The sequence below is a fragment of the Choloepus didactylus genome, chromosome 3 (assembly GCF_015220235.1).
Source record: "Choloepus didactylus isolate mChoDid1 chromosome 3, mChoDid1.pri, whole genome shotgun sequence".
NCBI classification, from domain to species: Eukaryota; Metazoa; Chordata; class Mammalia; order Pilosa; family Megalonychidae; genus Choloepus; species Choloepus didactylus.
In genome coordinates, this window is record NC_051309.1 from 140,335,826 (window position 1) to 140,361,613 (window position 25,788).

Sequence of the window (25,788 nt, forward strand, 5' to 3'; positions counted from 1 at the left end):
CCAGGATCATCCTTGGCATTCAATTGTCATCTGTTTAGACTGTCTTTTTTTTTTTTTTTTTTTTGTTGAAACATATATACAGCCTAAATCTTCCCATTCCACCCCCTCCCTAGCATTCCATTAGTGGGATTAATCACATTTAGAATGTTGCAATGCTATCACCTTCCCACCATCCATTACTAGAAATTTCCCTTCACCTCAAACAGCAACCCTACACTCATTTCTTAACTCCCCATTGCCCCTTCCCCCACTTCTCATAACCCATACTCTACTTTTCATCTCTGTGGTCATATTCTCTGATAATTTCTTTGTGTTTACTGTGGGTCTTAAATTTAACCTCTTAAATCCATAACAGTCTTGGTTTTCTTTGATACCAGCTTAACTTCAATAGGACCCATAAACTATGTTCCTATACTCCTCTATTCCCCCACCTTTATATAGTTGTCAAAAATTACATATTTTACATTGAGTCCAAAACCACTGATTTGTCATTAGAGTTTATGTATTTTATATCCTGTAGGAAGTAAATAGTGGAGTTACAAATGAAAAATTATTGACTTCTATTTGTATTCCATTGTGGTCAGAGAATGTGCTTTGAATATATTCAATTGTTTTTTTATATGTCTATTAAAATTCTGTATCTCTCTCTCTCCTTTCTTTGTTTCTCTGTTGGTAGGGCTCACTTTAGTGTCTGAAGTAGGGCAGGTTTTTATTAGCAAAATCTCTCAGCATTTGTTTGTGAAAAATTTAAGCTCTCCCTCAAATTTGAAGGAGAGTTTTGCTTGATAAAGTATTCTTGGTTGGAAATTTTTCTTTCTTGAGAATTTTAAATATGTCATGCCACCGCCTTTTCGCCTCCATGGTGGCCGCTGAGTAGTCACAACTTAGTCTTATGTTGTTTCGTTTGTATGTGGTGAATTGCTTTTCTCTTGCTGCTTTCAGAACTTGCTCCTTCTCTTTAGTATTTGACAGTCTGATCAGAATATGTCTTGGAGTGGGTTTATTTGGATTTATTCTATTTGGAGTACGCTGGGCATTTATGCTTTGTGTATTTATATTGTGTAGAAGGTTTGGGACGTTTTCCCCAACAATTTCTTTGAATAGTCTTTCTAGACGTTTACACTTCTCTTCCCCGTCTGGGACACCAATGAGTCTTAAATTTGGACATTTTATTTATTTATTTATTTTTGCTTTATTTATTTATTTTTTTCCCCCATTTTTATTGAGATTGTTCAGATACCATACAATTATCCAAAGATCCAAAGTGTACAATCACTTGCCCCTGGGTACCCTCATACAGCTGTGCATCCATCACACTTAATTTTTGTTCAATTTTTAGAAACTTTTCATTACTCCAGACAAGAAATAAAGTGAAAGATGAAAAAATAAAAAAAGAAACGGAAACTCTAAACCTCCCCTATCCCTAACCAATCCCCCTCAATTGTTGACTCCTAGTATTGATATAGTATGTTTGTTACTGTTTATGAAAAAATGTTGAAATACTACTAACTGTAGTATATAGTTTGTGATAGGTATATAGTTCTTCCCTATATGCCCCTCTATTATTAACTTCTAATTGTATTGTCATACATTTGTTCTGGTTCATGAAGTGATTTCTAGTATTTGTACAGTTGATCATGGACATTGCCCACCATAGGATTCAGTTTTGTACATTTCCATCTTTTGACCTCCAACTTTCCTTCTGGTGACATATATGACTCAGAGCTTCCCCTTTCTACCTCATTCACACACCATTCAGCGCTGTTAGTTATTCTCACATCTTGCTACCAACACCCCTGTTCATTTCCAAACATTTAAGTTCATCCTAATTGAACATTCTGCTCATACTAAGCAAGAGCATCTACATTTCTTCCACAAGGCAGGAGGGAGAGTCATAGAAGGTAGAGAGGCAAAAGAAAGAGGAAACAAAAAAAATGACAGCTAGGAAGCAGCAAAAGGAAAAATAACCTTAAATCAAAGTAGAATAAAGAATCAGACAGTACCACCAATATCAAGTGTCTAACATGCCTCCCCTATCCCCCCCTCTTATCTGCATTCACCTTGGTATATCACCTTTGTTACATTAAAGGAAGCATAATACAATGATTCTATCAGTTACAGTCTCTAGTTTATGCTGATTGCATCCCTCCCCCAATGCCTCCCCATTTTTAACACCTTGCAAGGTTGACATTTCCTTGTTCTCCCTCGTAAAAGAACATATTTGTACATTTTATCACAATTGTTGAATATTCTAGATTTCACCAAGTTACACAGTCCCAGTCATTATCTTTCCTCCTTTCTTGTGGTGTCTCGACATTTTATTTTATCTATCATATCCCTAAGATCCATTTCGATTTTTTTTATTTTTTTCTCCATTCATTCTTTTGTTCTTTCATTTTCTGTTCTGTGGTTCTCTAGGATACTGAGTCATTGTTCACCTTCTTCTGATCTTGAATTGTGAGTATCCAGAGTCTTTTTAATTTGGCCAACAGTTTCTTTTATTTCCATCAGATTTATTTTTTTATTTACTCTTGCAATTTTCTTCTTTATGCTCTTCTAGGGTCTTTTTTATGTCCTTTATATCCTGTGCTATGCTCTCGTTCTTTGATTGTAGTCCTTTGAGTAATTACGCCAAGATCTGTGTCTCTTCTGATCTTTTGATTTGGGTGTTTGGGATTAGGTTCTCCATATCGTCTGGTTTTATCAAATGCTTTAAGATTTTCTGTTGTTTTTGGCCTCTTGGCATTTGCTTTGCTTGATACCTGTGATCTTCCAGGACCTCTGCTGAGGGAGGACTGTGCTACGTCACAAGTGCACACCATCCCTCAAGGGAAGCCCCGGGCCACCGGGCCGTGCGGGGGCACTCCCCGCCTGAAGCAAACGTGGCTGAATGGGGCATCTCAACCCCTTCCCCCCTTTTCTCATAGCTCCGCCGTCCCAGCTCCAGGACAACTAACTGTGGGTGCACCCAAGGCCACTGTCCACAGCTGATATTGTGGTGTGTGCATGGTGCCGTGGGATACACTCCCCATCAGGCTGGGTTTCCTGGCGCAGTCTGGGCTGTGGGTCCGGCCCTGGGCAGGAGTGTCGCCAGCAGGCCGGGAAGCTGGCTGCAAGGGGTGCGGTTTCTTTCTCCTTTTGGCTCTCCGCTCTGTCTCTCTGGCCCCGGGACAGTCAGCAGTGTGTCTGGGGAGGGCTGTCCTCCATGCCAGACACCGAGGCGTTGACTGCAGCCGCTCCCGGGGTTTTTTTTTTTTTTTTTTTTGGAAAAGAACTAGTCCATCTCCAAATGCCAACCCGCAGTTTCCCCTCACCGCAGCACGGCTGCAGGACTTTCAGCCGGCTTACTCACTCGTTTCAGAATGGATACTCCTGGTTTCACCAAGTGCACGGTCCCTGTGGTTTTAGCAGACCTTGTCCAGCTAAGGCATCGCTGGGACTGGTGTTATGGGTCACTTTCTGGTTTTTACCTAGTATTTTTCACGGAGGTGTTTTTTTGCCCTGTCTCACCTAGCTGGCATCTTAGGTTCTCCCCCCATTCTATTCTTTTGCAAGAGGTTACCATTGGGGGAAATTTGGTAAAGGGTACATTGGACCTTTATTATTATTTCTTACAACTGCATGTGAATGTACAATTCTCTCAAAATAAAATTTAAGAAAAAATGGATGAGAGCACCACTCAAATGATTCAAATATTGAAAATAAGCTTTTTAGGGAAATAGTATTAAAGATACTAGCGCTAAATGTGGGAAGGATGAACAAGGCTATAATATTGACAATCATTATGAATAGACCTCTTTACCACTGAAAGGAATCATGCAGGATTTGAGACTGGTTTTCCACAGGGTAGGGGTGGTAGATTGAGATTTTTTCTCTTGCATGGGACATTTGGAAGACATTTTTGGTTGTTAGAACCAGCAGAGTGCTACTGTAAAAGCCAGGGATGCTGGTAAAAACATTCTACAGTATATAGAACAACCCCCTGTAAGGAAGAAATATCTGGGCCAAAATATCAGTAGTATAAATGTGAGAAACCCTGATCAAAGATAACTTGTTAATTAATAATGGAAGTTAAGTATAGCACCCTTAAATGTTATCAGAATATGTTTTTTCTTTAGGATACATGTTTAAAAGCCTAAAGCAGCTTTCTCCAAAACAAGAATTTACAAAGATGCTGAGTCATTCCTACATTTGTTATACTACAGGTGGATTACTACAGGTGGATAACTAGGGAGGATAGTGTTCTGGATTTGTGGACAAACATTTGTACCATATTTTGTCCATTCTGAGATCTAATTTTTTTCTTCCACATTTAAAATCTCCATATTTCATCCTCTCTTTCAGTGATATGCAAAATAATGGCTCATCTTAAAACTGATAGCATCTTCGATGAAATAATAGTTTTTGGAAGGATAGGTGTTGGAGAAGGACTGTTCTATGGAGGGTCAGCAAATTGTCTTTAAAAGTGGAAAAAGAAGTGTGTAATCTAGCACCCTTGCGGTTTTATGATCAAAGAATGCCATTACATTTAGTAGGATCTTGAAGTATTCTGAATCTACAGAGTGAACATTTGACCTTGAGGAAAGTACATTCTAGGGACTAGAGATTTCAGAAGAGATACTTGCTGAGGTAGTTTAGTTATTGATAACATTGCCAACATTTTTTTTTTTACGGTTAAAAGTTTAGTAACAAACTGAATGTGATTTTATAGGCAACCAATTAGCAGATTAATGAATCATTTAACTTTCTTTACTTAAAACCAAGATTCCAGTCAAGAAAGATGAATCCAAAATGCATCCTCTTATGCTGACCAACAAAACTAAGTACAAATGAAGTCAGTAGTGTACCTAATTAGCATGCTGCACCGTAGGTCAATAAAACCAGTCTTCCCCTGCCCTGAGCCCTGACCTGTCAGCAAACATAGATAAATGATTTTGGACTGGGTGATGATACCATTAGATGAGAGCTTTGGTTCATGCAGTTGGCTGCTATGGAGGTTGCACTCAAAACCCATAGCCCAGGAACCCAAAGTCAGTCATCAGTAATGGTTCATTGCATCAGCCATGCTTCTTCCACAACACCAGATGAATACTGTGGTCAGGCATGCTGGTGGCAAAGAACAAGCCTGTGTCATTGTTCCCATCCAGTCCATTCAGACAGGATGCCTCGCCTGCCAGGAAGCTTGAGCCTCTCTTTGATTTCCTGTACCCCAGCAGAGTACAGCAGCTAATCAAGCTCTCTGTCCACAAGTCCATGATGTACAGGTAGCGGTTGTCAAACAGTAGGGCAAAGATCTCTCCAAAGCCAAGCAAGGCCAAGTTTGCTATCTCAGGAGTCTTGATGACCCTGAGAATATCATAATTGGCAAGGTCCCACTGGTAGAGACTTAGTGCCGAACTGCAGACAGTGTATTTGCCATCAAAATGAAGTCTTGGCTGCAGGTAGATACTTACATCCTCAGAGACAGACCATGTCTTTAAGCACTTGCAGTTGATCTCTCTTCCAGTTGGCCAAATCTTGATCTCATATTTGTCTGCACTTAAGAGGATGTAGTCTCCAGGGCTGTGCAAGTGAGACTTGACTTTGCATTTCTGCTGAACCACCTTGGTGACCCTTTCCGTGTGCCCAGTGTGTTCAGGCACATCCTAGTAGATAAAACCCACACTTTCACAGTGAAGCCAGTTGCCAAGATATCCATTTCATCATTGTAGTCCATGCTAAACACTGCTCCTGTGTGCCCCCAGAAGTGCTGGTTCCAGGCTCTGGAACTCATTTCCCAGCAGTCCACGGTGTTGTCAAAGGAGCCTGTCACAAGCTTCTGCTCATCAAACTTTACTGCTGCACAAGTGTGTGTCTGGATGCTATAAATGCACTGCCCTGTGCTCACACCCCACAGTTTTGCAGACAAGTCATCTGACCCTGTACAGAGAAGTCCATCTTTATAGTAAAGTGCATACACTCTGGAACTGTGTCCAATTAATGAAGAGGTCTCAAATGCTTCATGGTCCTCCAGTTGCTTCATTCTCAAAATAGTCCTCAAATAAACCTTCCAGTGCAAAGCGTCTTAAACAGAAACATCTATCTGCCAGCCCAGATTGTTACATGCAGTCTGCGATACCTCTGTACAGGCACTTATCACCTTATTCCACTGTTTAGAGATTAGGCAGCATGTGAGTAAAGTCTGAGGATCAAGCCATTTTAACAAATAAAAGCTGAGTTCCAGGGGAGGAGTTTGAGGAAGTCCCGCTTGAGGAAAGTCTCCAGGTTATTGGAGAGATGTCTGCCCCATTCAGACTAATCAAGTGATCCAGAGTTTCATTTTTCTGTAAGTCCGTCGGAGAAAGAAATGTAACAGAAATGTTATCAAGCCATATCTCGAAGTCCTTTCTCTCCATAAGGTTATCAAAAAATTTACTTGAGCGAGGGGCCTGGGATCTTGCAGTGGGCTCACACCAACTGGGCACGTTCCAGCCTCCAGAGCCTCACAGTGGCCAGGTCTGCTCTGCAGCCATGGCACCTGGACCTGCAGCTGCCACTTGAGGTCCACAACCTCACAGGGGCAACATACTTTTTTAAATGATATTTTTGAAAGAAATATTCTAGATGGGGATTGTTCTAGTTTGCTAATGCTGCGGAATGCAAAACACCAGAGATGGATTGGCTTTTATAAAAAGGGGGTTTATTTGGCTATACAGTTACAGTCTTAAGGCCACAAAGTGTCCAAGGTAACACATCAGTAATCGGGTACCTTCACTGGAGGATGGCCAATGGCGTCCGGAAAACCTCTGTTAGCTGGGAAGGCATGTGGCTGGTGTCTGCTCCAAAGTTCTGGTTTCAAAATGGCTTCTCCCAGGACATTCCTCTCTAGCAAGCTTGCTCCTCTTCAAATAACATCACTCATAGCTGCACTGCATTCAGTCTCTTTGAGTCAGCATGTTTTATATGGCTCCACTGATCAAGGCCCACCCTGAATGGGTGGGGCCACACCTCCATGGGAGTATCCCACCAAAGTCACCACCCACAGCTGGGTGGGGCACATTCCAAGCAAATCTAACCAGCACCAAAACGTCTGTCCCAGAAGACCACAAAGATAATGGCATTTGGGGGACACAATACATTCAAACCGGCACATTCCACCCCCTGGACCCCAAAATGACATTATCTTTCCAAATACAAAATACATTCATCCCACAATACCACAGAAACTTAAATCATTTCAGTAACAATAGTTAAGTACAAAATCCCATCAAACTCAAATATAGGCGTGGTCAGTCCTAAGGCAAACTTTTCCTTTAGCTTGGATCTGTGGACTTAGAACAAGTTATATGCTTCCAATATACAAAGGAGGGACATTCATAGGATAAACATTTCCATTGCCATAAGGAGAAACAGTAAGGAAAACAGGGTTAACAGGACCAAAACAGTTCTTAAAACCTGCAGGACAAACTCCATTAGATTTCAAGGTCTGAGAGTCATTAACAGAACAACGTTGCATCCTTGGGGCTTGAGAGAGCGGGAGTCTAACCCTTCCTAAGGGCCTTTGTGGCAGCCCTTTTCTCTCCAAATGCTTGGGTGAGTGCTCCAACATTTCCACACACTGGGGAGACCACCTTCTCGGCCCCACCCTCCTCAAACATCGGGGCAGCTCCCGGATTCCCTTCCATCTCCGGGGCACACGCTCAACCCCTTCAGAACAGTGGGGTGGCAGCCAGGCTCTCCCCAATTTCCTAGAAATGTGCTCCACCCTCTTTGGGACCTGAGGTGGCAAAACTCTTCCAGAGCATTGAGGCGGAAAGCCCGCCCTAGACCTCCAGGGCAAACTCACCCTTTCCATGCATGTTGGTTGCTCCGCTCTCCCAGCCCGAGACCTCCTGACTCCAGACCTCAACCTCCATGGCTCTGTCTTTGAAGAGATTTTTCCTTTAATTTTTTCCTTGTCTGTCTCTTCCAGTCCAGACCGGCAATGGCGCTGTCTATAAAGATCTCGCAAAAATTCTGTTGGCTTTGCATGAAGCACACAGGGGTCAAAGCCATTAGACAATAGGACCTTCCACAAATCCTTTCTGGATAATTCCTTTTCCAATCTTGGCTTGTACTGAAATGGCGGCTGGGTTCCATGTTTGGTTACATCCTCACGTTGGGCTGTAGCTTCTGGGATTCCACCCCCTGGAAGCCTGTAATTTTCCAAGCCATCAACTTCTGGTTTCTTTGAACCCAAGAGTTCAGTTCTAAGTTTATCTCTCTCTGCTTGCAGTTTACTATAAGCTGCAAGGAGAAGCCAGGATATGTCCTCCACACGTAGTCTGGAGATCTCCTCAGCTAAGTATTCCAGGTTGTTGCTTCCAGAGTCTTCCTTCCATCTGACACCAGGACTCAATTTTGCCAAATTTTGTGCCACTTTAAAACAAGGATCACCTTTCTTCCAGTTTGCAACAACACATTCATCATTTCTGCTCAAGTCCTCATCAGAAGTATCTTTAGAGTCCATATTTCCACAAACAGTCTCTTTAAAGCAGTTTTGGCCTTTTCTATCAAGCTCCTCACAACTCTTCCAGAAACTCCCCCTTATCCATTTAAAAAGCCGTTCCAACATGTTTGGTATTTGCAAACTCAGCAGCAAAAGCACCCCACTCTCGGTACCAAAATCTGTTCTAGTTTGCTAATGCTGCAGAATGCAAAACACCAGAGATGGATTGGCTTTTATAAAAAGGGGGTTTATTTGGCTATACAGTTACAGTCTTAAGGCCATAAAGTGTCCAAGGTAACACATCAGTAATGAGGTACCTTCACTGGAGGATGGTAAATGGCATCCGGAAAACCTCTGTTAGCTGGGAAGGCATGTGGCTGGCATCTGCTCCAAAGTTCTGGTTTCAAAATGGCTTTCTAAATCTGTCTTAGTTTGCTAATGCTGCAGAATGCAAAACACCAGAGATGGATTGGCTTTTATAAAACGGGGGTTTATTTCACTAAACAATTACAGTCTTAAGGCCACAAAGCATCCAAGGTAACACCTCAGCAATCGGGTACCTTCACCGGAGGACGGCCAGTGGTGTCCGGAAAACCTCTGTTAGCTAGGAAGGCAGCTGGCGTCTGCTCCAAAGCTCCGGCCTCAAAACGGCTTTCTCCCAGGACGTTCCTTTCTAGCAAGCTTGCTTCTCTTCAAAACATCACTCCCAGCTGCACTCTCTTTCTTCTTTGAGTCAGCTCATTTATATAGCTCCACCGATCAAGGCCCACCCCGAATGGGTGGGGCCACACCTCCATGGGAACATCTCATCAAAATTATCTCCCACAGCTGGGTGGGGCACATTCCAAGCAAATCCAACCAGCACAAAAACTTCTGCCCCACACAAGACTACAAAGATAATGGCATTTGGGGGACACAAGACACTCAAACCGGCACAGGGATGTTCTAATTGTGAGCAGACATTATGCTTCATATTTTCACATAACAGTGTTGGCTAACTGTTCTAGCTTATCGTATGGTTAGTTTTTCAAATACCTGTTCTGATTGCTGTCCCACGCTCCTCTCCTGCTCTCTGTTCCTGCCATCTCAAAACTTTGAATCTTTCTAGGACCCCAGTGGGACCAATAGTTTCTGCTTCCCCTTCAGCCTTTCCTTATATGGGTTCTAGGTTGCTATTTCCTCTACTTTGTTTTATCACATCAGTACAATCCCATTTGCTCTCTGCTTTCGAGACAGTTATCAAAATTTTTGATCTAGTGATGGTAATGCTTGTTTGCAATATTGATTAAATTTATTCTTTTCATTATTGTCTATCATAACGGTAGGGAGGCAAGTAAGCATGTACAGACAGTCATCTTGAGCTCAAAATCTCTCTTCCTCACAAGTTATATAAAAATCCTGTTTTGAAAGAGGAGTTAAAGTATAACTGATATAAAGTAAAAAGTGGTATCGCTCTTTCTAGAGTGTCCGTTCTCTCAGACTTCATTTTCCTGCAAATGTGAATAACAAGTATGTAGTTTATTTTTACAAAACAAACATTTATTAACACATTCAACAGTTTTTTGTAGAACTTCTAAAAAAGGAAATTCAGGACAAAATTCTTTCAGTAGGTAACTATAATCTATTATTTAAATTCCTTCTCAAGGTAACTTTGTTTCTGAAATAGTACATCAGCTGGACATGTGAGTACATCATTCTTACCAAGAGTAAAATAGTTGTGTGAAAGTTTTAGTTACTGTTTTTTGTTCTATAAACACAAGTATAAGATAATGACATCATAATTGAATTTGAAAGTAATTTGGGGCTGTTACTTTCCCTGTTACTTTTGGGACTCCTGTCTTCCAGAGCAGGTGTAAAACTGAAACAGTTTGTGGTGGCTTTAGTATTTACTTTAACATGTTACAAGTTAAAACAAAATATGCTCTTAGGAAAAATGTCCCGTCCCCCCCATTGATTCCTAGTATACTACTGCTGTATCTTCATCCTGAATGGATAAAGGACCTTGCTCTTAGAAAATGAAACTGTTTTCATAGCAACTTTAATAAATTAGAATGTGGGAGACAAAAACAAGTATTGAGCAAAAGAACTCTAGTCCTTTAAGGTTCTTTTTTTAAATTAATATGTTTAAGGTTTAAAAGTGAATGAAAGTGCTTCACAAACATGTGGCAAAATAGTGAAGTTAGGGAACCAAGAATTAGGCTTAGCAAGTACAGTAGAATTATCTTTTCAGTGCAAATTCATTTTGAGCAAAATTCACAGTAGGAGACAGCCAAAGGAGCATTTGAGACAAAAATTACTGTTTCTTCATGGTCACTTTTAAGGCGCAAAGGTGAGCGGTCTCTTCTATCATATTCACACATGGCCTTGAGGAAACAATATGTGGCAATTATTAGCCTGTCTCAAGTCAATCTTTATATGGGGAAATGACAAAGTCGACACCTCTGAAAATTAGAAAAATTAAATCAGAAAAACCTGGCAAAAGTACTAAAACTCTGCTTTTAAGATCTGCCATAATCACCTCATTTTGATAGAACTACACAGCTTTCAAGTGTTCCTAAAGCCTCTTAATTAATATTTCACACCTCTTGGCAAAAAATACACTTTTGTTGCTACAGTCTTTGGTAGGACTACCTGTACCTAATTGGATTTTTAGAAATGAAACCACATTGCCACATCTTATTTCAAAGGTTGCATGGTAAATCTAGCTGCATGCGTACAGTGAGTAGACTATCCTGAGCTGTTTTGCAAGTCTTCAATTTGCTATTCCTTTCTTTAGTGCCTAAAACTAGTAGAAAAAGAATGCAGCAACCCATTTCTTCAGTCACATTTGAGGGTCCTCAGAGCAGACTGATTTTTTTCAACTTGACGGGAGAAATCCTGGAAATACATGGGCCTAGTTTCATTTCAGCCTTGACTCAGATGTGGTAGAAAAATACTTTAAAAGTAATCAGGGAAATAAACTTATACAGAAGGACAAGGCAGGGTGAGAGACCAGGGAGTCTGGTAACAGCAAGTTCACATGCTGGACTGGTGTTCTGTACTCTACAATTAACTCAAGCAGTTGTCCAAACTTCCCAGACATCAAGATAAACATTAAAAAGGTAAATGAATACAACCCACCCCAGAATTGGGTGAGATTATGTTAACAGTCTCATTTGTTGATAAAAGGATGGCTGAGATCATCATGCACATCAGGATTTTTAAGGGAACGCTTTAAAAATGCTTTGATAAAGAAGTGAATGTTAGCAGACATTCAGGAAAACTGTGGAAACCATTCTTGCCCACATCTTCTTTGCCCATGGACAGTTTTCACAGTCACTGGCATGAATATGGCTGTAACATACTCAAAGACTGGCAGGACAGGACCTGGTTGACATGTAACTCCAACCTTTTAATCCAAGTTGGTCAGAGAGGAAGTTGTGGGGAGGGGGCTGGTTCTGTCTGTGGCGTCAGTTCACTAAGTTTGCTGATTGTGGTGGCAAGCAAAGTGTCCTGGGGCCCCATGGGGTCATCTGACTTGCAGGCCACATCTTCAGGATTGTTCTCTTGCATGGCTGGTATGCTGCCTTGATCAGGGGCCAGGTGGTGAAAATGGCCATTTTCTGCAAAGGACAGCAATTTATCCGGAAGTCTAGGTGGCGCATACTCTTCTTCAGGCTGTTCAGTCTTGTGTCCCTCGTCATTCGTGGGTGAAACATTTGCAATAACAAGGAAAGACTTCCATGGAGTTTTCTTACCCATGGTGAGCTGCGGGAGAGTGGACTTGTCAGTGGAGGTCCCTCCGCAGGCATTACACATGAATGGCTTCTTACCCATGTGTATTTGATGATGGTGCTGGAGGGCATTGAGCTGGGTGAACTGCTTACCACACTGGTCACAACAGTAGGGATATTCCCTTGTATAGACTTTAATATGCTGGTAAAGTGAATTCTGCTGAGCAAAAGTTCTGAAACAGACTGAACATTTAAAGGGTTTGGATCCAGTATGGATTCTATTGTGATGTTTTAAATATTCCTTAGAAGCAAAACTTTTGCCACATTATTTCACACATAAAAGGTCTTGCACCTGTGTGACACCTTTTGTGATAAGTCAGCATGTGATTCTGAGTGAATCTTGCTCCACATTCATCACAGACAAAAGTTTTTCCCCTGTATGAATTTCTGCCATAGCCAAGTCCACTCCTCAGGCATTAGTTGGCTCAGGCTGATGTCAGCAGCCTCAGAAACCCGCCTTTTGCCTCTTGGATGCGGGCATTCACTGTACCCTCGTGGACTCTGCTGGCCCTGACCTGCCTAGATTCTTCCAGCAGGCTTCAGGGAGGCCTCTGGGATAGCACTGCGCCACCTACCAACTGCTTCCCAGCTGTGAGCCCTGCAACCCCGCAGCAGAGAAGAGCCCTGAGGTGGGGCTTAGGGCACTGTCCTACCCCCTTACCTCACTGTGGGGCTGCCGCGGGTCAGCCTGGAACTGGCCTGGGAACTCAAGTATGTAGTTTAAAAGTATGTATATATTCAGTTTTTACAAGTTGGTTTTTAAAACATTTTTGTTTTCCATAAAAACCTCATGGACAGCGTTCCATTTTACTAGACTGTTCATCAGGCAGACTCTTTGTTTTATTTATTGCTGTATACCTCTACCTTGAAGAGAACCCAGCTCAGAGTAAGCACCCAGATAATTATTGACTGACTGAATGAATGTAGACTTAATGTAAAAAGGAATTCTGAAGAAGAGAAATTGTGTTATTCTAAGTATAGGGGAGTTAGGATGAGATGCTGGGTATAGGAAAGACTATTGCAAGTGAAAGCAACAACAAGGGGAAATCTATTTCCTGTGTTGTGACTTTTGAAAATCTATACTAGGTTCGATTTTAGAGTGTCTAGGATCTAAAAGTTTGTACTTATGTTAGCTAACAGGAAGCTAGTTGTAGTTCTTTTGGGGGGGTGGAAATGACAAAACTAATTAGGTCAATATGACAGGAAAAGAGAGCAAAGCAGAACAGTGGATGAGAATGGGGCAGAAGGGTTAGCTAGGAAACTATGACATTAATATAATTATTAGGTAAAAATGATTCAGACAAGGGAAGATCATGGTTCTAGTCCTGACTAACTGCATAACTTGGCAAATAATTTCAAATTTCTGGGCCTTGCATTTCTCACATGTAAACTGAGTAGGCACAGCGTAATGGATGATATAAGGACTCCTCCAACTCTAAAGGAATCTTTAATATAATCCCTCTTTTACTCAACTTTGTTTTTCTTCTTGAAATTCAACTTAGTCTTTAGCAATGTATATTTTTTGGGCTAGAATTGCCTGCTACACCAGTCATTGAGTATACAAGCTTGATTTTAAGCAGGTTAAAACTGTTACATGTTTGTTTTAAAAGTAAGAAAAATTTTTATATAAATTAACAATTTCTTCCTTCAGGAATCAGTGCTGATACCTGATGAGGCATCAAATCGGTTACATTCTCCAGAAGAACAGGAACAAGAAGAACTTGATTTTTTATTTGATGAAGAGATGGAACAAATAGAAGGTCGAAAAAACACATTTACTGATTGGTCTGATAATGATTCAGATTATGAAATTGATGATCAGGATTTAAACAAGATTTTGATTGTAACTCAGACACCACCTTACATGAGAAAACATCCTGGAGGAGATCGTACAGGCAACCACATGTCTCGAGCAAAAATTACATCTGAACTTGCTAAAGTTATCAATGATGGCCTATATTATTATGAACAGGATTTATGGATGGAAGAGGATGAAAACACATACACAGCCATAAAGGTAATTGTTTCTGGCCACCATCTTTCCAGCTAATAACTTTGAGTGTCTGTTGCTGCTTATATTTTCCTAAACTTGAGCTTACATTTTCAATTTATGAACTTTTGAATATAAATAAATTAATTTTTAAAATTCCCTGAAATACATCTGCCAGTCAAAACTTGAGAAGTAATTTTATTTTATTTAAATGACAGCGTAATGAATAATTTAGTTTACCCCCCCCCCCAAAAAAAAAAGCTCTCACTAACACTCTTGCTTTTTTCAGGTGAAGTTTTGTAAATTTATGAAAATGAGAAGGCCCTTTCTCATAAGAAGGAATAAAAACTGAAGTTCTCTAGATAGGCTTAGTTTATTTCCTCATTTTTTACCTGACTTTAATTATCTAGTTATACATGAGCCAGTGGCATTTTGTTGCCCCCTTCAGTCCTTTCTTCTATCTAAGGTGTGTGCTGCATGGGAGTGGAACTGGTTGTGGACCAAGTATGGAAGATAAAGCTGGTTGATTGTCCCTCCTTTTCCATTCATTACTATAGTGTAGGGGTACTGTTTGAAATGATTTTCCAACTTTTTATCTTTATGCTTTTCACCTCAAATCATGGCCTCAATCCCAGTTATTTAAGTTAAAATATAAGAGAGAGCCAGAGTAGTCTATTGCCTATCTTCATTCTTTTGTTATAAAATTAATAATGGTATAGTTAGGGATAAGAAGGGTTTTTTTTTCCTGCCATTTCCCTATATTAATAACAACTAAATTTATCAGAAAAGCCCAAAATGTTAGTATATGTATTTAGGATAGAATAACAAAGGAGAAGTTAAATAGCTATAATATGCCAAATAGGGAAGAGATCTTGGTCAGAAGTAGTTAGTTGTTGAATGAGGGGGGCAAAGCCTGTTCATGGAAGTTCATATCACCAGCAAGAAGTATGCTTTTCTTCTATACTTCTCATTTCTTTATTCCTGAAATTTCCATCACTGCTTTTAGTCTTTTACCCACTGTAGCTATTATCTTGTTTGGACATCCTGCCCAGGCTATGATAGCATGTTGGTGACGTAAAGCATGAGAAGATCTCTGCCTATCCTGCTGTGGTGAAGGAAGTGTGTTTCTTAATAGTTTCTCAGTTGAAAGTCTTTCCTTGTATAAACGCTGTTATTTTACTTGTGGTACTTAGGTTCTCTAGGTAATATCTGTCTTAAATCCTTTTTTGAACAGTAAGAAATAAAGACAAATTCTAATAATAGGTTTAAATTGCACCTCTGCCCATTCCTATCCTTCCACCTGCTTTGTTCTTCATCATAACATGTATCACCACTTGCCATTCTATATGTTTTTTTTTTCTCTTTGATCACATGGGTGTAAGATCTTTTGTCTGTCTTATTCACTATTTTATCTCCAGTGGTAGAATAGTTTTTGGCACAAAGTAGTGCTCCATTTATATTTGTTAAAATAAATAAATGAATTATGGATTAACCATGATTTGAACTAAGTAAAGGAACCAAACCACTGTATATAGTGTTGGTTCTTTGGAAAAATGTTTTTAGAGTTCCAAATAGTGAACTTCAAACCCAATTTGAAAAGCATATGCTATTTGTAGGTGATTATTTATTTACCTTAACTAAAGTGTAGACAACAATAATTAGAAGTCATGTATCAAGTTATTGAGGTAGGTGCTGGCCTTATATTAAATGTTAATCAGGGAAGAGTAATTTTGGCTATATGGCTTTAAGCTGTGTGGATGTATTTGGAAATAAGTCCTTTTTTAGCCTGACCCCTATGAATATTTCTATCATCTTAATTTATCCTCTTGGTTCTAGATACGTGCTCAATGTGTAATTCTTTTTATTAGAATTGTACTTTTCATGTACGTTTGTTTAAAACGAGATCAGTTATTTAAGATATATTTATTGACCTCTTACTGTGTGCCAGCTTAAGGTGAACTAGTGGCAGAAGAAATGTTAAAATGAGGATACCCAGGTCTTAAACCCTGAGGAGTGGACATTTAGGAGTTGTGTAGGAAAGTTTGTTGTTGTGGAAGCATTAAACTGGTTCTGAGAGGGAGGGAAGAATCAAGTGTGTCAGAAATTACGGAGAGGTTGAGGTAGCTAGGAATCAGAAATATGCCAAATTGATATTGCAATATGGTGATCTTTTCTGACCTCTGTGAAGGAGTTTTAGCTATGTCAAGATGTACCAGAGAATGAGTCTAGGCTTTCCATTTCTGGTGGATCCTCAATGCTGAAAACAACAAAAATGGCTGATTAATAGATGACAGCCTCAAATATCTGCAAGGTAAGGAATTATCAGGGTAAAAGAAGGTGAAACATAGAAAAGTATAGTACTAAAAACAAATTTCCCCTGAAGACAGTTGTGGAATTTGAGGAGTTTGAAGAGTTCAACTTGGCGAAAGCCTCCCAAAACATAGTAGGGGTAAAATACACAAGCCCAGTGAACAGCCAAAGGTCAAGTGTCTAATAGGAGTCCTTATCCCATTAAATTGGTACCCAAAAGGCATACAACTTCAATGAGGGAGAACTTAGCTTGTTTCCCACCCATTCCCCCAGGGTTCTACAAGGAATATTTTCTTTGTGGTCCTGAGCATCACAGGGAGAAATAATTGGCCTAGAAGTTATACAGTGCAAATGCACACTGCCTGGATGATTCAAGAAAACTCAATTAGGAAAGTTACCATGGAGGTAGTAAAATTAAAAAGAATAACCATATATGGAAAAATAATTTCATAGAGCTGGAAGTAAAATTTATGATTGAAATTAAGATCTCAATTGAGGGCATTAACAGCAAAGTAGACACAGAAAACTGAAGGACAATTCACAAGAAATTATTCAGAAATCAGTACCAAGAGGTGAAGAAATAGAATATGTGAAAGATGATACAGAATGATTTTGTAGACAGGCTTTGCTATTTGTTAAGTTTCAAATCAAATTATGTAACATCTAATAGAATTTATAATAAAGGTTTTTATTTTTGAAAAGTAGGATGAAAAGCTACAGGAAAGAAACTTGGAATAGGGAATGATAATAAATAAGGTCTACAAAGAAATTTAATCGGAGTTCCAGAAGGAAAGGAGAGAGAAAATGAGGCAGTCAGTATTTTAACAGGTAATAGTTAAGACCTTTGCAGAACTCATCAGAGATGCCAGAGTAGAACAGCCAGAGAAAAAGATGTATTACTCTCAAGTAATATTAGACAGCTGACTTCCCAGTAGGAACAGTGGAAGCCAATAGGCAATGGGATTATGGCTTTAATGTATCAAGAGAAAATAGCTATAATTATATGCCTTGTAAAAATATCTCACAAGAGGATGAAATATAATGTGAAAATTGGCACCAGCAGATCCTCATTAAAAGAAATTCCAAAGGAAAATTGGTTCCAAATGTCAGAGACACACAAAGGGCACATAGCAAAGCAAATGATAAAGTTGGAATTAGCATAAATTTGAAACCAGGAGAGAGGGAAAGTATGAAATAAGAAAAGGCAAGAAAGAAGGGGAAAAGGGACTTAGAGCACAAAAATAAGGTGGTCGATTTAAACCCAGATATTTAAGTACCTAAAATGAACAAAGATTATCAGACTGGATGTGAGACAAAAAGGTGAGAAAGCAAAAAGTTGACAAGAAAAGAATGGAAAAATATATAGCATAGAATAGTAACCAACCTGAATTGATCTACAGATTGAACACAATGTCTATCAAATCCCAGCTGGCTTTGCAGAAATTGACAATCTATCTGAAATTCCTAAGGAAAGTCAGTGCACCCAGAATAGCCAAAACAATCATGAAGAGAAAGAACAAAGTTGATGGACTCATACTTCCAGATTTCAAAGCTTACTATGAAACTGCAGTAATCATGACATGTACTGGCATAAGGAAATGGACAGTGGAATGGGATTGAGAGTCCAGAAATACCGTATGTGTCATCAACTAATTTTGACAAGGGTGCTGAATGGGGAAATGGTGGTGTGTTCAGTAAATGATACCGGGACAGCTGAATATCCACATGAGAAACAATGAATGTGAACAACACCTACCTCACACCATATACAAAAATTAACTTAAAATGGATCAAAGACCTAAATGTAAGAGCCTAAAACTATAAAACTCTTAGAAGAAAACAGGTGTAAATTTTCATGACCTTGGAGTTAGGCAGTTTTTTATTTGACACAAAAGCAGAAGACCAAAGAAAAATAGATAAGTGGGATGTCATAAAAATTTGAAACTTCTTCAAAGGACGTCCCCAAGAAAGTGAAAATATAACCCATAGAATGGGAGAAGATATTTGCAAATCGTATATCTGATAAAGAATTTGTGTCTAGAATACACAATGTTCTCTTAAACTCAGTAATAAAGAGACAAACCAATTAAAAGATGGGCAAAAAATCTGAATATTGATTTCTCAAAATACATAAATGGCAATAAACATGAAAGGATGCTCAATATCATTAGTAAATCAAAACCACAATGAGACTCCACTTCATGCTCACTTGGATGACTATAATGATATAAGTATTTGTGAAGATGTGGAGAAACTGGAGTCCCTGTGCAATGCTGATGGAAATGGAAAATAGTCTTTGGCCCTATTCTCAAGGTTAAATAGAACGTTACTATGTGTTCCAACACTTCCATTCCTAGGTGTGTACCAAAGAGAAATGAAGACATACATCCACACAAATGCTTGTATATGAATGTTCATGGCAGTGTTATAAAAGTAGGAAGAAATCACATTTTAGCTGATGAGTGGATAAAAAAACGTGGTACAGCCATACAATGGAACGTTACTTGGCACTAAAAAGAAATGCGGTACTGATATAAGCTACAACACGTGTGGATATACCTTGAAAACATAAGGCAGTCACAAGGAACCAAATATTGAATGATTCCATTTATATGAAATATCCAGAATAAAAACATTTATAGAGACAAAGTAGATCCGTGGTTGCCTAGGACTGGAGAAGGGGTGGGAGTAGAGATAAAATTCAGAATAACTGCTAATGAATACTGGGTTTCTTTTTGGGGTGATGAGAATGTTCTGAAATTGATTGGGATGATGATTGCACAACTCTGAATAAATTAAAAGACACTGAATTGTATACTTTAAATGGGTGAAATGTATGATATGTGAATTATATTTTAATAAAGACATTATAACAAAAACAGCTGCCTATCAATGTTTTTTGAGTAAGCAAAATAGAAAGCTCTGTAGATACATTAATATCAGACAATATTGACTTAAAAAGTCTTGAATATAAGGCATTACTAGTACTAAAAAGTGTCCCATTGTAAGGGTAAAACCTTAAACCCATCAGGAACGCATAACTTAAATCTACTGTATTTAATATCAGAGTTTATATGAAGCAAAAATTGACAATAAATTTTCAGTTATAGTGAGTGATTTAACTTACCCTGTTAGCAAATAAATAAACAAAATAGAGAATGAGAAAATTTGAAAAACATTCATTTATCAAACAGTAACAAATGCAGAGTATATTTCCTTCTTGAGTGTATCAACAACACTTTTAAAAATTGTATACTCGGTTATAAAGCATGTTTCAAAGGATTGGTTGTGCACAAAAACTATCTTTGCTGGAATTAAGGTAGTTTTTAATAAAAATAAGTTTGCAGAAGTAAAATAATTAAGTCTTATATGTTTAGTAGCTCATGGGTCAAAGAATAAATCCGAGTGGAAATTAGAATGTAATCTGAATGGAATACTGAATTTAGGAGATGCAGCTAAAGTGGAAGGCATAAATGAATGTAAATATTGGGGAGAGGGACTTGAAATTAATAAACTAATAACCAATATTTATATTAAAAATAGTCTTCCAAATCTCAGTAGCTAAAACACACCGCTCACATTTCATGGTTCTGGGTCATGAAAATGGATCATTTGTTGTCTTTGGTTCTGTTCCAAGTGTCTTTTCTCTCCCAGACCTATGCTGAAATAGCAGCCCTTATAATGGGACATGCGCATTCACATGGCAGAGGGGAAGAGCAAGAGGCTGAGCCAACCCCATACAATTGGGTTTGAAGTTGCTGCTTAGATGAGACACGCTTTATGTCTCTTTGCTCCCATTCTGTTGGCTAAAGCAAATCACCTGATTGGGAATGTCTGCATTCAAAAAATATGAAAGGCAAGGACAGTGGATGGCTGTGCATAATCTTCTAATCTAGGGAACTAGGGCAGTAAACAATATAATCTATAGCATTCACTCAAGAAGGCAGATAAAGAATTGGCAAAATAAACCCTCTTAAGAGTAGATGAAGTGAAGAGCAGAATTTAATGAATTTGATCTAATATTCATTACATGTAAATGTTAATTCTTTGCATATAAAATTAAGCATGGATAAAAAAAGGAAAGCATGTATATTATACCTGGACTGAAAAGGAGGGGATGTAATTAAAGGTCATGTAGAAATTCAGAAGTATTTTTAGACCATTTGAACGTTAGATAAGGACACATTTCTAGAATAACTTGCCAAGACTGACTAGCAAAGAAATAGAAAATCGGAATAATGCTATTCTTTTTCCAAGATTTTCAAACTAAGATAACTCTAAATCTAGGTACATGACTTTATTATGTTGACAAGTTCTTCTAAAATTGGTAGAAATAATTCCTATCATTCACAGATATTTCCAGAGACTAGAGAGAAGACTGACTACTTAAATATTTGTTGAGTGATTGGGGAAAAGACTCATTTTATGAGATGTGCATAACCTCGATACTGGAATCCGAGTAGGAAACTGTAGACCAGTCCAACTAATGTAAATACAACATGTTAACACTTAGCAAACTAAATCTAACAATGTTTTAAATAAATGTATAACTAAATAATGTTCATTCCATTAGTGCAAGTGGATTTTACATTAGAAAAATCAGTGCAATTCACATTGGCAGTTTGAAAGAAATGATCATTAAATGTAGGAAATACATTTGGTAAGTGTCAATGTGCATACTTGAAAAATTTAACAAGAGGAGTAAGAGGGAGTTTCTTTAACCTAATAAAGGGTCTGCAAAATCCCGTCTGAAACAAACTTAGATCATTCTGAATGGTGAAATGTTGAAGCTAACCTCTTGTGATGAGGGATAAGAGAAAAATCAAGTACATTACATGTTTTCTAGAGGTAGAAAAAGGGTAAGGAGTACAAAAAATGAGAATTTGGGTGAATAGATTTTCTAAGACTTTTGCAGGTGAGCGGTTAGAATTAATAAGAATTTAATAAGTTTTCTTGAAAAGTTATTTTTAAAAATCGAGTTTCTACACTGCAGTTAGTTGGAAGTAGTAACAAAATTTCATTTTTTTCTGACAATCATGAAGAACCTAGGAAAATGCATATCCTATGTTTGCTGAACAACACAACTTTATTACCTCAGTTCTTCAGGTCAGAAGTTCCGGTGGAGGCTTAGCTGGTTTTTCTTAAATCAAGGTGTCAGCCAACCTGGGCTCTTAACTGGAGCTTCCATGGGATAATCTGTTTGCAAGCGCATTCGTACTTGCTGGATTCATTTCCTTGACACCACAGGGCTCAAGTTCACATTTCCTTCCTGGTTGTTAGGATCTGCTCAGCTCTTTGAGGCCATCTGGGTTCTTTGTCAAATTGCTGTTTTCAGGCTAGCAACAGCACATCAGTCCTCATACTTGAATTGGAGAAAGTTCTCTGGATAACCCAGGATAATCTTCCTGATTTAAGATTAGTTATCTTTACACCTGCAAAGTCCTTTTTGCCATGTAAGGTAATATTCACACATTATAGGTATTAGGACATGGACTTCCCCAGAGGTCCATCCTGTTTACCATAGGATAGATTACAAAGGATGTGCCAGACCCTTAAGTGGGGGTGTTGTAAGATTTAATTGAGAGATGTTAGTAAAGACATAAATAAAGAGCAAAATACCAAAGTTCATGTTTTGGAAGTTAATGTAGTAAAGATGGTAATTCTCCCCAATTGATTTCAAAATTTGAGGAACTCAGGCTGATTGTAAATTTGTATGGCAGTATAAAGGGCAAGAAACCCAACACTTAAGAGCTACGACTGCTAACTTGTTTTACCAGATTAAAAGTATAAGATAAACAAAAGGAATGGAATAGAAAGTCTAGAACAGTTTCTTGCATATATGTAGACTTGATAAATGACAGGTGGGGTTACAAATAACCAGGACAAAATCTAATTTTGGGTCAGTGATGTTAAGTAATGTAAAATTTGCATATGGGCAAGTGAAATTAGACCTTTATACTGTCATTCAGACCTATTCCAGTGAAAGACAAAAAGCATAAAACTAAAGAGATGGTAAAAGATCATCGTGACCTCAGATTAGGGGAAGGTTCTTAAGTGAACGCAAAACAGTCTTAAAGGACAAGATCAATAAATTAAACATAACGTTAAGAACTTTTCATTAAAAGACATTTTAAAAAGCGCACAGTCCAGCAAGTGAAAAAAAAGATGGTTTGCATTTGTGATTTGATCTCATAGAACGAAGGTATAAAGTCATACAGAAATTCAGTAGGAAACTGGTTGTAAGACATGAACAGGCTTTTCATAAGAGGAAGTCCAAGTCATTGTAAACATGAAAAGATAACCTAATTAAGAAAATGCAAATTAAAATTTCATTGAAATATTTCAAAAACAGGTTTTTGTGAGGATTTGGAACAAGCACTTCATTAATCTGTGGGAATATAAAATGCTAAAACTATGCTCCATGCTCCACCATTTGCATGCACAGGAATAAATTCCAGAGTTGCATTGTTCAGATGCGGTGGCTATTAACCATGTGGATATTGAGGCCTTGAAATACGGCTAGTTCAAACTGAGGTATGCTTTAAATGTAAAATACTGAATTTTGAGGACATACGAGTAATATATAAAATTTTGGTATTTTTAATTTGTTACATACTGAAGTGATTATATTTTTGGGTTAAATAAAATTTCATCCTTTTTCAGCCTTTTTAGTGAGGCTTTCATTATGTTTCTATTGGGCAGCACTGCTGTAGAGAAACAGACTTGTTCATCTCCATCAATATTCAAACATAGAATAACTGTTCATTATTTTCACAAACTGGAAATAATCCAAATATCCATCAGCCGTATTGTGTATATGTTGTGGTATAGTCATCCATGTGATGCTACATAGCAGTGAAAATGAATGAATGACAATGGTCAAGTGAAAGAAGTGAGTTTACATATATTCTGTCAAGTTCAAAAACAGTTTAAGCCAAATGATATGTCTTTTTTAGGGAGACACACACATACACACAGAAGCTGGAAATGATCACAAGTCATTTCTAGGGGGAGTGGGATATGGATTTCTAATATACTACCAATGTTTTGTTTCTGGTGGTCGTTACACGAGTATTTTACAAGTAAATTGCAATTAAATGTCTTATACAATTTTCTGTATGATTTCATAGTAAAAACAATAGCTAGAATGAATAGAGATGGGCAGGAAGAGGGCAAACCAAAGCCAACTCAGGGTGGTTGCTCTTGGGCTAAAAACAAGCTAGGCTGAGCCTGTCTGTTTTTTTGCGCCCTGCTTGTCTTCCCATCCAGTGGTCTGCATGGGATGGTGGTGTAAACTTGTACAGTGTTGAGGCTTTACCCACAGAAGGTACATCTATCCCTGAGATATGCTGGTGGGCCTTTGCATCTTGTCACTCAGATTGCTGGCTGGCTTCTGGATTTATGAGGTTTAGGAATTTCCCATCTCCTATGTCTTAGGATACCTTCTCTAACTAGACATCTTTAATTTGAATCTGCAGAATAGGGGAGAGAAACATTTATAATCAGTTCCTCTCATTGTAACTTCTGCCCAAACTATTAGTATGGAAAACCAAAGAGATGCTCATGCCTTGTCTCTAGTACTACAGGAGCTTGTCTCCAGCCCTTTTAAGGAGGAAATTTCAAATTCGAAGCTTCTAAATCCCATGTTAGTCACTTAATGTCTTTTTTAGGTTTATGGCATTTGCTGTTGTGCAATATTTTAGTCTTGTCCAGTACTTCCGGAGTACTCTCAGGTGAACTTAAACTCGTCACTGGTGGTCTAGCGCAATTTCCAAGTTACCCTGGGATTTACTGTCTTTGTGTTGTTTAAGAGGACATTTCCAGTTGCTGGATGATCGTGACCATTAGGCACATTGTTGAGGATACGTTGGACCTGGGCCTGCTCTTCTGCTTTGACCCAGACAAAGTTCTGTAATTTGTGGGACCCTGAAGCCCTTGGAAGAGCTGATAGCTGATACTCTGACTTTGCTGAAGGTTTCACTGTTTTTGGCCTGTGTTCCCCTTGCAAGTGGAGGCAGGCCCTTGTCTGAATGTGTTGGTGAGGGAAACTTCTATTGTGGTAGTCTTCGGTACCACTGATGAAAATGGTAAATAGGTAGAGTTGTGCTGGATTGGCAAGATGAGTGGCATAAACTGCCACTTTCTTTTCCCCTCCCCACCAGCATCTGAAACTGATCTTTTTCTACACACTAGAGAAGAACATCAAGTTGAGAATCTGTGGCAAACCTGGGGCCCACTTTTGGCAGGGAGGGAGGGTTTTTGTTTTTTGTTTTTTTTTTAACTCAACCTCATAGTATTGTAAAGACATTTGAAAACTGTAAAATACTGGGAATGTATGAAAGAACAAAGACCGTTTGGTTATGTGTGACCAGGAATAATGAGACAAATGGATGGGGAGACAAGGAATTTTAAAAATACAGATCCTTGGGCAGATTTATGTTGACATTGTGTCATCAAAGTGCAGTCTGTGGAGTTCTTCCCCGGTATCACAGTGCCAGAAAACCATTAGTCTTTTTGCCTTGTGGATTCTTCTAAAATATAAAACTCATATCTTATCCTGAACCTTAGGTCGTTTTCTTATGAGGAACAACAAGAGGCTCCACATCAGATGTAGTCAGTCTCTCATTAGAAATGATTTTGATCTAGACTTCCTCCTGCTGGAGACATGAGTCAGGAATAGCTATTTCAAGTCCTGCCTCACTATTTAAATTCCAGCCATAATCCCTTGCACATGTTAGTTTCTTATTTTAACACATACTTCAAATAAGGTAGGTTTATAATAAATTGGATTTTGCCAGTGATTCATTGATTAACATATAGTTTGTGTTGTGCTGTGTGCCTGACATGATGTTGGGAATTGGGACTGTGGTAGTGAACAAGACTGTTGAAAATAATCTCCGAGTAATTGATAATGGTGGTGGAGATAATTAAATCAGAAAATCTAGGCAATAGATAACTATAATTGACCATCAAATTTAGTTATGATCCTCTTGATAAACAGGAAAAAATAAACTTACTGAGCTATCTTGGTGGAACAGTTGGGCTGAATGAGATGAGTAAGTGGAAATATGAGTGTCATACAGTCACATATATATATATGAGTGTATTACTGTCAAATATTGAAGCTTTTATAAGGTATTGGAGAAATGACAGTACCTAAAGGAAGATAAGGGGTCAAGGCATAGGGTTGAGGGGTAGTAAATATTTAAGAATATTTAAAATACTGTTTTAAACAATGGGAACTACTA

General features: G+C 38.6%; 1 protein-coding gene and 1 pseudogene across 7 annotated transcripts in view; one reads left to right on the top strand and one right to left on the bottom strand.

The window, feature by feature from the left end:
* LARP1B (La ribonucleoprotein 1B) overlaps positions 1-25,788 on the top strand; it is a 221,445-nt gene that overhangs the window by 49,706 nt on the left and 145,951 nt on the right. For 3 of the 7 annotated variants that reach the window (XM_037830640.1, XM_037830638.1, XM_037830639.1), the window contains one exon: positions 13,892-14,257. In XM_037830640.1, the coding sequence (XP_037686568.1) occupies positions 13,892-14,257 (366 nt within the window). Of the gene's footprint in view, positions 1-13,891; positions 14,300-17,940; positions 19,369-25,788 lie in introns of those variants that run through there. The other 4 variants (XR_005215957.1, XM_037830641.1, XM_037830642.1 and 1 more) reach the window with 4 other exon arrangements.
* On the bottom strand, positions 5,058-6,416 carry LOC119529849 (annotated as a pseudogene).